At 49.5% G+C, this 13270-nt stretch overlaps 1 protein-coding gene across 1 annotated transcript in view; it reads left to right on the top strand.

Annotated features, from left to right (window-relative positions):
- The first annotated feature begins 999 nt into the window (after nt 1-999).
- LOC138354535 (keratin-associated protein 16-1-like) overlaps nt 1000-13270 on the top strand; it is a 14282-nt gene continuing 2011 nt past the window's right edge. The window contains exon 1 of the mRNA XM_069308896.1: nt 1000-1117. Within this exon, the coding sequence (XP_069164997.1) occupies nt 1000-1117 (118 nt within the window). The remainder of the gene's footprint in view (nt 1118-13270) is intronic.

Raw genomic sequence — 13270 nt, 5'->3', positions numbered from 1 at the left:
CAGCAACATGACCAGTGGGGCCACAGATGGTGCTGCATCATGGCCAATAAGGCCACAGATGGTGCAGCAACATGGCCAGCGGGGCCACAGGCGGTGCTGCAACATGACCAGCGGGGCCACAGGTGGTGCTGCAACATGATCAGCTGGACCACAGATGGTGCTGCATCATGGCCAATAAGGCCACAGATGGTGCAGCAACATGACCAGCGGGGCCACAGATGGTGCAGCAACATGACCAGTGGGGCCACAGATGGTGCTGCATCATGGCCAATAAGGCCACAGGTGGTGCTGTAACATGACCAGTGGGGTCACAGGCGGTGCTGCAACATGACCAGCGGGGCCACAGGTGGTGCTGCAACATGATCAGATGGACCACAGATGGTGCAGCAACATGACCAATGGGGCCACAGGCGGTGCTGTAACATGACCAATGGGGCTACAGGTGGTGCTGCAACATGACCAGCGGGGCCACAGACGGTGCTGTAACATGACCAGCGGGGCCACAGGTGGTGCTGCAACATGATCAGCTGGACCACAGATGGTGCAGCAACATGACCAATGGGGCCACAGGCGGTGCTGTAACATGACCAATGGGGCTACAGGTGGTGCTGCAACATGACCAGCGGGGCCACAGGTGGTGCTGCAACATGATCAGCTGGACCACAGATGGTGCAGCAACATGACCAATGGGGCCACAGGCGGTGCTGTAACATGACCAATGGGGCTACAGGTGGTGCTGCAACATGACCAGCGGGGCCACAGGTGGTGCTGCAACATGACCAGCGGGGCCACAGGTGGTGCTGCAACATGACCAGCGGGGCCACAGGTGGTGCTTCAACATGACCAGCGGGGCCACAGATGGTGCTGCATCATGGCCAGCGGGGCCACAGATGGTGCTGCTTCATGACCAGCGGGGCCACAGGTGGTGCTTCAACATGACCAGCGGGGCCACAGATGGTGCTTCAACATGACCAGCGGGGCCACAGATGGTGCTGCATCATGGCCAGCGGGGCCACAGATGGTGCTGCATCATGGCCAGCGGGGCCACAGATGGTGCTGCATCATGACCAGCGGGGCCACAGATGGTGCTTCAACATGACCAGCGGGGCCACAGATGGTGCTGCATCATGGCCAGCGGGGCCACAGATGGTGCTGCATCATGACCAGTGGGGCCACAGGTGGTGCTGCATCATGACCAGTGGGGTCACAGGTGGTGCTTCAACATGACCAGTGGGGCCACAGGTGGTGCTGCAACATGACCAGTGGGCCAAAGATGATGCTCCAACGTGACCAGTGGGGCCACAGATGGTGCTGCAACATGACCAGCGGGGCCACAGGTGGTGTTGCATCATGATCAGCGGGGCCACAGATGGTGCTGCAACATGATCAGCTTGGCCACAGATGGTGCTGCATCATGACTAGCAGGGCCACAGGTGGGGCTGCAACATGACCAGCGGGGCCACAGATGGTGCTGCATCATGACTAGCGGGGCCTCAGGTGGTGGTGCAACATAACCTGGGGGGGGGGCACAGGTGGTGCTGCAACATAACAAGCGAGGCCACAGGTGGTGCTGTAACATGACCAATGGGGCCACAAATGGTGCTGCAACATGACCATTGTGGCCACAGATGGTGCTGCCTCTTGACCAGCGGGGCCACAGACGGTGCTGCAACATGACCAGTGGGCCACAGATGGTGCTGTAACTTGACCAGCGGGGCCACAGATGGTGCAGCAACATGACCAGTGGGCCACAGATGGTGCAGCAACATGACCAGCGGGGCCACATATGGTGCTGCATCATGACTCGCGGGACCACAGATGGTGCTGCAACATGACCAGTGTGGCCACAGATGGTGCAGCAACATGACCAGCGGGGCCACATATGGTGCAGCAACAAGTCCAGCGGGGCCACAGATGGTGCAGCAACATGACCAGCGGGGCCACAGGTGGTGCTGCAACATGACGAGCGGGGCCACAGGTGGTGCTGCAACATGACCAGTGTGGCCACAGGTGGTGCTGCAACATGACCAGCGGGGCCACAGATGGTGCTGTAACTTGACCAGAGGGGCCACAGATGGTGCTGCAACATGACCAGCGGGGCCACAGATGGTGCAGCAACATGACCAGCGGGGCCACAGGTGGTGCTGCAACATGACCAGCGGGGCCACAGGTGGTGCTGCAACATGACCAGCTGGGCCACAGGTGGTGCTGCAACATGACCAGCGGGGCCACAGATGGTGCTGCAACATGACCAGCGGGGCCACAGGTGGTGCTGCAACATGACCAGCGGGGCCACAGATGGTGCTGCAACATGACCAGCGGGGCCACAGGTGGTGCTGCAACATGACCAGCGCGGCCACAGGTGGTGCTGCAACATGACCAGCGGGGCCACAGATGGTGCTGCAACATGACCAGCGGGGCCACAGGTGGTGCTGCAACATGACCAGCGGGGCCACAGGTGGTGCTGCAACATGACCAGCGGGGCCACAGATGGTGCTGCATCATGACTAGCGGGGCCACAGGTGGTGCTGCAACATGACCAGCGGGCCAAAGATGATGCTCCAACATGACCAGTGGGGCCACAGATGGTGCTGCAACATGACCAGCGGGGCCACAGGTTGTGCTGCAACATGACCAATGCAGTGGGGCCACAGGTGGTGCTGCAACATGACCATCGGGGCCACAGGTGGTGCTGCAACATGACCAGTGAGCCACAGATGGTGCAGCAACATGATCAGCTGGACCACAGATGGTGCTGCAACATCACCAGCAGGGCCACAGGTGGTGCTGCAACATGACCAGTGGGCCAAAGATGATGCTCCAACATGACCAGTGGGGCCACAGTTGGTGCTGCAACATGACCAGTGGGGCCACAGGTGGTGTTGCATCATGATCAGCGGGGCCACAGATGGTGCGGCAACATGATCAGCGGGGCCACAGATGGTGCTGCAACATGATCAGCTTGGCCACAGATGGTGCTGCATCATGACTAGCAGGGCCACAGGTGGGGCTGCAACATGACCAGTGGGCCACAGATGGTGCAGCAACATGACCAGCGGGGCCACAGATGGTGCAGCAACATGACCAGCGGGGCCACAGATGGTGCTGCATCATGACCAGCGGGGCCACAGATGGTGCTGCATCATGACCAGCGGGGCCTCAGGTGGTGGTGCAACATAACCTGGGGGGGCACAGACGGTGCAGCAACATAACCAGCAGGGCCACAGGTAGAGCTGCAACATGACTCGCGGGACCACAGATGGTGCTGCAACATGACCAGTGGGCCACAGATGGTGCAGCAACATAACCAGCGGGGCCACAGGTAGAGCTGCAACATGACTCGCGGGACCACAGATGGTGCTGCAACATGACCAGTGGGCCACAGATGGTGCAGCAACATGACCAGCGGGGCCACAGGTGGTGCTGCATCATGACTCGCGGGACCACAGATGGTGCTGCAACATGACCAGTGGGGCCACATATGGTGCAGCAACAAGTCCAGCGGGGCCACAGGTGGTGCTGCAACATGACCAGCGGGGCCACATATGGTGCAGCAACAAGTCCAGCGGGGCCACAGGTAGTGCTGCAACATGACCAGCGGGGCCACAGGTAGTGCTGCAACATGACCAGTGTGGCCACAGATGGTGCTGCAACATGAGCAGCGAGGCCACAGATGGTGCTGCAACTTGACCAGCGGGGCCACAGATGGTGCTGCAACATGACCAGCGGGCCCACAGGTGGTGCTGCAACATGACCAGCGGGGCCACAGATGGTGCTGCAACATGACCAGTGGGCCACAGATGGTGCTGCAACATGACCAGTGGGCCACAGATGGTGCTGCAACATGACCAGTGGGCCACAGATGGTGCTGCAACATGACCAGTGGGCCACAGATGGTGCTGCAACATGACCAGTGGGGTCACAGATGGTGCTGCAACATGGCCAGTGGGGTCACAGGTGGTGCTGCAACATGACGAGCGGGGCCACAGGTGGTGCTGCAACATGACCAGTGGGGCCACAGGTGGTGCTGTAACATGACCAGCGGGGCCACAGATGGTGCTGCAACATGACCAGCGGGGCCACAGATGGTGCTGCAACATGACCAGCGGGGCCACAGGCGGTGCTGTAACATGACCAGTGGGGCCACAGATGGTGCTGCAACATGACCAGTGGGGCCACAGATGGTGCTGCAACATGACCAGTGGGGTCACAGGTGGTGCTGCAACATGACAAGTGGGGCCACAGGTGGTGCTGCAACATGACCAGTGGGAAACAGATGGTGCTGCAACATGACCAGTGGGCCACAGATGGTGCTGCAACATGACCAGTGGGCCACAGATGGTGCTGCAACATGACGAGTGGGGTCACAGATGGTGCTGCAACATGACCAGTGGGGTCACAGGTGGTGCTGTAACATGACCAGTGGGCCACAGATGGTGCTGCAACATGACCAGTGAGGCCACAGATGGTGCTGCAACATGACCAGTGGGGCCACAGATGGTGCTGCAACATAACCAGTGGGGCCACAGGTGGTACTGTAACATAACCAGTGGGGCCACAGGTGGTACTGTAACATAACTAGCGGGGCCACAAGTATTTAATTCAGGACAATTCTGACCAGTTTGTGACCGGCCCATACTCCAGACCATTTCCCCTGCAAATGTGGGTGATGCTAGTCCCAAGCGTCTGGCCTTAATCTTTGGATAGCCTCACACACACATATTCTCTCTAATGATATATATATATATATATATATATATATATATATATATATATATATATATATATATATATATATATATATATATATATATATATATATATATATATATATATATATATATATATATATATATATATATATATATATATATATATATTCTACAATAATATTCTGATAATATTCTACAAAACCAAGAAGACTTCCGAACTCCTTATCAAAATCAGCCCGAAGCCGACGGAGAACCCTCTACAGCAGTCAAGCGTTGTATACATGTACACTTGCCCCCACGAAGGATGTAACCTTCAATGTAAGTACATAGGTATGACGTCGACCAAGCTGACGAGGCGTTTGACATGCCATCTTCAATCTGGTGCCCCTAGGAATCACATGAGACAAGCCCATGACATTACTCTAACAAGAGAAATGTTGAACAAGAATACTTGCATAATAGACAAAACCCAAGATTCAAGAAGATTACAAATTCTTGAGGCAATTCACATAAGAATAGAGCGACCTACCATGAACACCCAAATCACGGAACTATTTACTCTACCCACCATGAGAGTAAGGACAAGACAAGAACATATCGATGCCAACACAGAAGACAATGTCCAACATAACAGGCCAATTACACTGGATTAATCTTTGTGTTTAGATAGGAGATGCCTCGTATGGGCCAATAAGCCTTCTGCAGCCCCTATGTTTATCCCTTATGTATCCCCCCATGTTTTTCACCTTCATTGTATTATCACCTGACCTAATGCGGGTATAAAATCAACTATATATATATATATATATATATATATATATATATATATATATATATATATATATATATATATATATATATATTTATATATATATATATATATATATATATATATATATATATATATATATATATATATATATATATATATATATATATATATATATCGTACCTAGTAGCCAGAACTCACTTCTCAGCCTACTATGCATGGCCCAATTTGCCTAATAAGCCTAGTTTTCATGAATTAATGTTTTTTAGACAACCTAACCTACCTAACCTAACCTAACCTAACGTTTTCGGCTACCTAACCTAACCTAACCTATAAAGATAGGTTAGGTTAGGTTAGGTAGGGTTGGTTAGGTTCGGTCATATATCTACGTTAATTTTAACTCCAATAAAAAAAAATTGACCTCATACATAATGAAATGGGTAGCTTTATCATTTCATAAGAAAAAAATTAGAGAAAATATAATAATTTAGTAAAACTTGGCTTATTAGGCAAATCGGGCCTCGCATAGTAGGCTGAGAAGTGAGTTCTGGCTACTAGGTACGACATATATATATATATATATATATATATATATATATATATATATATATATATATATATATATATATATATATATATATATATATATATATATATTTATATATATATATATATATATTTATATATATATATATATATATATATATATATATATATATATATATATATATATATATATATATATATATATATATATATATATATATATATATATTTTTTTTTTTTTTTATGTACACATCTTCAGAAGAAATGATTTACAGGTCAAGTATTGGACATATATATAAGCAGGAGAGAGAAGTGAAGTGAGTTGAGGTACAAAGGAAAGTGAATGGGAATTAAGTGGATACATATTAGAGCTACATAAGAACTCCAGAAGGCCTGTTGTCCCATACGAGGCAGCTCCTATTTATACCCACCAATAGGCCCACACAGGGATAATAATAGCATAAGATTGTAAATATTTACAATGAATTAGTGAGACAAATGTGTATCAATGATCCTACTCAAATCGCCCTTTAATTGATCTATCAGAAATAGATCTAAGTTATTTAAACAACTGCTAATGTTCAAATTACATTCTTTTGTAATCTGTATTAAAGCAGATTCAATTATGTTCCTGTTATAAGTATTTTTACAATTCGTTATTGAAGAAGCCATCACCCAATCATTTTGGTGAGCATTTTCTGACAAATGATCCTTGAGCACTTTTCTTCTCACTCCCGCTCCGTTTCCGCCCTCACCAATGGGTCTAAGTCTGCGGACAGTGTTGGGTACTCTGTTGTTTTTCCTGAACACACTTATATGTGTCGCTTACCTCCGGAGACTAGCATCTTCACAGCAGAACTTTGTGCTGTTCTCTAAGCTCTCCGTCTCCTGCTTTCTGACTGTCAATTTTCCTTTGTAGTTGTTGCTGACTCTCGTAGTGCTCTCATGGCTCTCGGGTCCTTTAATCCGGTTCATCCAGTGGTTGTCGAGATCCAGCATTGGCTGTTTCTCATTCACAGTAAATTTAAGTCGGTTGAGTTTTGTTGGGTTCCCAGCCATATTGGTGTCTCTTTAAATGAGCGTATGGATGCTGCCGCGAGGGAAGCTGTCCGCTCTTGTCCCGTCTCGCGTAAAAGTATTCCTTATTCCGACTTTTACCCAGTTATCCATTCCTCCATCCTTACCCGTTGGCAGGCTGTTGGTCGTCTGTTATTGGTAACAAACTGCGTACTCTTAAGATTTGTGTGTCCTCGTGGCCGTCCTCCTACCACCGTAACCGGCAGTGGGAAACAGCTCTGGCAAGGTTGCATATTGGCCATACTCACTTAACTCACGGTCACTTGATGGAGCGCCGCCCTGCTCCTTATTGTCCAAATTGCATTGTTCCTCTTACGGGCGTACATATCCTTGTTGAATGTCCTCACTTCCGGGACGAGCGTGTGTCTTGTTTTCCGACCGTTCCCCGCGGTCGCTTGTCCCTCGATAGTATTCTTGGTGACTCAGATACTTTTGATATCGTTCGCCTTATGCGTTTATGTTCTCATATTGACATCCTTGGTGATATTTAGTGCCCTCTGATTATCCCGCACATTTGATGGTGCTACATTGCCTTCCCGGTTTGGTGCCTTCTTTTGATAATTACTTACTACTTATTTTTTGATAAATGAACAAATAAAGCATTATATAATTGGCCATGTCTTACAGAGTATTTATGTTGCGAAATTCTACATTTCAAATCTTTAGACGTTTGCCCAACATAGAACCTATTACAGTCTTTACAAGGTATTTTATAAATGACACAATTATCACTACGAGGGCTGTTTCTAACTAATAATTTAATAACAGTATTTTCGTAGCTAAACAATACATGTATATCAAAAAGTTTCAAGGCCTTGACCATATTTTCAAACCCAGAGAAATATGGCAAACATAACACATTCTTTTGGCGAATTTTTTCAATGCATATATTATTATAATATGTACGACGTGCTTTGCTACGGCAAACTTAAAAAAAAAACTCAGTGGGTAATAAAGCTTGAGACCTATAGAATCAATATTCTTAAACTCTTCATCTAAGAATTCTGGACTCACAACCCGAAAAGCTCTTAGATACATTGAAGAAAAAATAGATTTTTTTTTCACATTGTGTCTATGCCCTGAAAAATAATGAACATAAGATAAATTATTCGTAGATTTTCTGTAGACACTAAACTTTAGTGAAAAATCTTCCCTATGAATAAGTACATCTAGGAATGGCAAACATTTATCAATTTCAGTCTCCATAGTAAATTTTATAGAGGTGACTTTGTCATTAAGTTTGGCTATAAATTCGTCTGTGTTTACATCTGTAGACCATGTACACAAAATATCATCAACATATCTAAACCATAGAATGATTCCAGGGGTGCACAACCTAACAAGATTGACAACAATATCAGCAGAAAGAGGTAAACCAAGATTCATTAGTTCATGAGCAAGATAATCAAGAATATCGTCAACCTGTACCTTTGTAAATAAGGAACAAACATCAAAACTGATTAACTTTACATCAGGAGTGACAGGAACACTATTCAATTTGTTAACTAATTCAAGAGAATTAGTTAAATGAGAAGAGGAAATGGTTCGTAACAATGGGGACAAGATTTTGGTAAGCCAAAATCATTTTGGCTTACCAAAATTAATCCTCTTCTCATTTGACCAATTCTCTCGGACTCACTCCCTTTCCTGTCTTGATCTTTCTCTTCGTTTGTCTTCCCTTTACTTAGATTTCGAGTGGCGGGTTCTTGATGACCTCCATGGCAGTGACCATTTTCCCATCCTTGTTTCCTTTTTCTCTTTTCACCCTCCTCTCTCCTTCCGTAGATGGTGGTTTGCCGAGACTGACAGGCCCCTCTTTACCGTCGGTGCTACTAACTCCGACCTTCCCATTCTGCCTCTCCCTCGCGCCTTCCTCCTGTTTTATGACACCGTCTCCGACGCTGCCCTCCGCTCTATTCCCCGCTGTTCCTTTAGGGGAATGCGGAAGTGCGTTCCCTGGTGGAATGTGGACTGTGCTCGGGCTCTCCACTATAAGCGTGCAGCCTGGAAGAGACATCGCCGTCGGCAGACGCCTGAATCTTTTCTTTTGTTTCGGAAGGCAAGGGCAGTGGCCCGTAGGACCATCCGTATGGCTAAACGTGCATGTTGGAAGTCTTATGTTTCCACCATCACGTCCGATACTCCTCTGCCACAGACCTGGAAGCATATCCGCAAGATAGCGGGTAAATTCGTTCCCGATGTCTCCCCGGTACTTCACCTCGGTGGTACTCTTATGGCGGACCCGTTGCAAGTCGCGACCGAATTGGGTTCCCACTTTTCGTCTCTTAGCTCTGGTTCTCATCTCCCCCATTCCTTCCTTCTTCATGAGCCTCTTCTTGAATCTCATACCTTGGATTTCTTTACCTATCTCTGCCTTCCCAATAACGATATCTTCTCTATCTCTGAGCTCCAGTCTGCCCTGGCCCTCTGCGATTCTACGGGGGCGGGCTCCGATGGCATTCATTATGAGATGCTTCGCCATCTCCCTCCATGCTCGTCTTAGTATGACTGAGTCGCCGTCAGTCCCTGAGGACTGGCTCGACGCTGTTGTCCTCTCTGTTCGGAAACCAGGGTCTCTCGGGTCTTCCCCCAAGGACTTCCGCCCGATTGCCCTCACGAGTTGTGTCTGCAAGCTCTTTGAACGTATGGTTAACGTTCGTCTGATGTAGTTCTTAGAGCACTATCACCTCCTTTCCCCTTCTCAATTTGGTTTTCGCAAATGCCGCAGCACAACAGATGTCCTGGTGAACTTGAAGGTTTATATTCATACTGCTTTTGCTGCGAAGACCTACGTTGTTGCCGTTCTTTTTGACCTGGAAAAGGCTTACGACACTACTTGGCAGTATCATATACTGTCCCAACTTCATTCTTTTGGTCTTCATGGGAATCTCCCTCTCTTCCTCCAAAGTTTCCTCTCTCGTCGGTCCTTTCGAGTGAGGCTCAGTACCGCTCACTCTGCCCCTTTTTGTAAATATGAGGGTGTGCCCCAAGGTAGTGTTCTAAGCACTACTCTTTTTCTTGTTGCCCCTCAATGGTCTTCTTTCCTCCCTTCAGGCGTCTTCTCCGCTCTCTATGTAGACGATCTTACCCTTTGCTGCCAGGGTGATGATTCACCTCTCCTTGAACGGCGGCTTCAACTTACGATTGATGCCTTGTTGTCTTGGGCCACCGATCATGGCTTCCAGTTTTCTGCATCTAAGACTGTCGTGACGCTGAACCCCGGTTCATTCCGAACCCAGCGATTACACAACACATAACACCTTGCCTCAGCAACCGTTACTACCACCGTGTACTCCTACACACACCAGACCCTTGAGGCGTACCACTAGGTTTGTACTGGAACACAATGAATGAACATATGGAAGGTATTTAAAGGCCGTCGGGTTTTGTTATTTAATTACAAAGAATAGACTCTGACAAATAATACTATATTAATTAACATACTCTATTAGGTCAATACACTTCCAATACCCATAGACCACTTGACCTCCGCGATCACCACACACACTCGTAACTTCCGCCTAAGTCCCTAATACGGAATGATTACTACAACGCTCCACACCCGGTTAGTCTTACATTCAATACTCACATACTGCAGACTTAACTTGGTCACTAAGATCACAACAGGCTCTCGCATAGCTGTCTGCTACGCTTCGCTGCTGCCACAAACGGAGACCTCGGAGGACTTGCTAGTTCAACTTCCACAACCAGACTGCCTCTAGCCAACCATGGCCTCAAACATTTCACCACTCCTCTCAAGGAAGGTATAATCCGATTAACCTTATCCCTAGAGCGGTAACCTTGATCCTAGAAGCCTGACGACGAATAATTCCTCTTTCCAGGAATTATTAATTTGGCTAAACAGCTTCGGTCTTAATCCATTGACCTTTCTTAGATATGTGATCCATAGTCTGTCTACTTACATGTACTTCCAGTCATCATTCGTTAAGTGTTGTAGTAATGATCCTCTAGCTAATAATTCCTACTAACTTGTGGATTACAACAAGACTTGTGCTATGACTTTCACTCGGAAGCATGTCATTCTTCGTCCCTCTTTGTCTCTTTATGGACATCCCCTTGTGTACAAGGATTCCACTAAGCTTCTGGGGTTAATCTTTGACACTCAGCCTTGGTCAAAGGACGGGGAGCCGGTCAGCCGAGCCGACTGCATGCTGGACTTGTGATCCTGTGGTCCCAGGTTTGATCCCGCGCGCCGGTGAGAAACAATGTTCAGAGTTTCTTTCACCCTATGCCCCTGTTACCTAGCCGTAAAATAGGTACCTGGGTGTTAGTCAACTGTCACGGGCTGCTTCCTGGGGGTGGAAGCCTGGTCGAGGACCGGGCGGCGGGGACACTAAAGCCTCGAAATCATCTCAACATAACCTCAAGAAGATGCTACAGCCCCACCTGTGGCTGTGGCTCTTTCAGTTCGAATTTCTAATATTCTTGTCGGTCCCTTAATGTGTTGGCATAGAAAGTTTCTTGTTGCCATGTCCAGCAGCTTAGCTCTCCATGTGTCTGGTTCTCCATGTGGGTCTTCGTTCTTCCAATCCTGCCCCTGTGTGTGTGTGTCCGTATGTGTGTGTCCGTATTTGTGTGTGCGTGTGTGTGTGTGTGTGTGTGCGCGTGAGTTATTCATATTTATACAGCTGTATGTGTGCAGTAGGTCAGCTCTGTGGTGTTGGTGATGACAGAGAGGTGTAGTAGTGTGTATTGAGTGAACTGGGTTATGATCTGACTCCTCCCATTCCTCTTAACACTGACCATCCTCACACTTCCTGCCCCCTCGCCTCACACTTCCTGCCCCCTCTGCTCACACTTCCTGCCCCTCTCCTCACACTTCCTGCCCCTTTCCTCACACTTCCTGCCCCTCTCCTCACACTTCCTGCCCCTCGCCTCACACTTCCTGCCCCTCTCTCCTCACACTTCCTGCCCCTCTCCTCACACTTCCTGCCCCTCTCCTCACACTTCCTGCCCCCTCTCCTCACACTTCCTGCCCCTCTCCTCACACTTCCTGCCCCCTCTCCTCACACTTCCTGCCCCTCGCCTCACACTTCCTGCCCCCTCTCCTCACACTTCCTGCCCCCTCGCCTCACACTTCCTGCCCCCCTCTCCTCACACTTCCTGCCCCCCTCTCCTCACACTTCCTGCCCCTCTCCTCACACTTCCTGCCCCTCTCCTCACACTTCCTGCCCCCTCTCCTCACACTTCCTGCCCCTCGCCTCACACTTCCTGCCCCCTCTCCTCACACTTCCTGCCCCTCTCCTCACACTTCCTGCCCCTCTCCTCACACTTCCTGCCCCTCTCCTCACACTTCCTGCCCCTCGCCTCACACTTCCTGCCCCCTCTCCTCACACTTCCTGCCCCCTCTCCTCAAACTTCCTACCCCCTCTCCTCACACTTCCTGCCATTCTCCTCACACTTCCTGCCCACTCTCCTCACACTTCCTGCCCCCTCTCCTCACACTTAATGCCCCCCTCTCCTCAAACTTCCTGCCCACTCTCCTCACACTTCCTGCCCCTCGCCTCACACTTCCTGCCCCCTCTCCTCACACTTCCTGCCCCCTCTCCTCACACTTCCTGCCCCCTCTCCTCAAACTTCCTACCCCCTCTCCTCACACTTCCTGCCCCTCGCCTCACACTTCCTGCCCCCTCTCCTCACACTTCCTGCCCCTCTCCTCACACTTCCTGCCCCCTCTCCTCACACTTCCTGCCCCCTCTCCTCAAACTTCCTACCCCCTCTCCTCACACTTCCTGCCCCTCGCCTCACACTTCCTGCCCCCTCTCCTCACACTTCCTGCCCCCTCTCCTCAAACTTCCTACCCCCTCTCCTCACACTTCCTGCCCCTCTCCTCACACTTCCTGCCCACTCTCCTCACACTTCCTTCCCCCTCTCCTCACACTTCCTGCCCCTCGCCTCACACTTCCTGCCCCCTCTCCTCACACTTCCTGCCCCCTCTCCTCAAACTTCCTACCCCCTCTCCTCACACTTCCTGCCCCTCTCCTCACACTTCCTGCCCACTCTCCTCACACTTCCTTCCCCCTCTCCTCACACTTCCTGCCCCCTCTCCTCACACTTCCTGCCCCCTCACCTCACACTTCCTGCCCCTCTCCTCACACTTCCTGCCCCCTCTCCTCACACTTCCTGCCCCTCTCCTCACACTTCT

Source organism: Procambarus clarkii, chromosome 63, assembly GCF_040958095.1.
Source record: "Procambarus clarkii isolate CNS0578487 chromosome 63, FALCON_Pclarkii_2.0, whole genome shotgun sequence".
NCBI lineage: Eukaryota > Metazoa > Arthropoda > Malacostraca > Decapoda > Cambaridae > Procambarus > Procambarus clarkii.
Note: the sequence above shows the minus strand (reverse complement) of the source record. Positions and strands in the feature narration are given on the sequence as shown.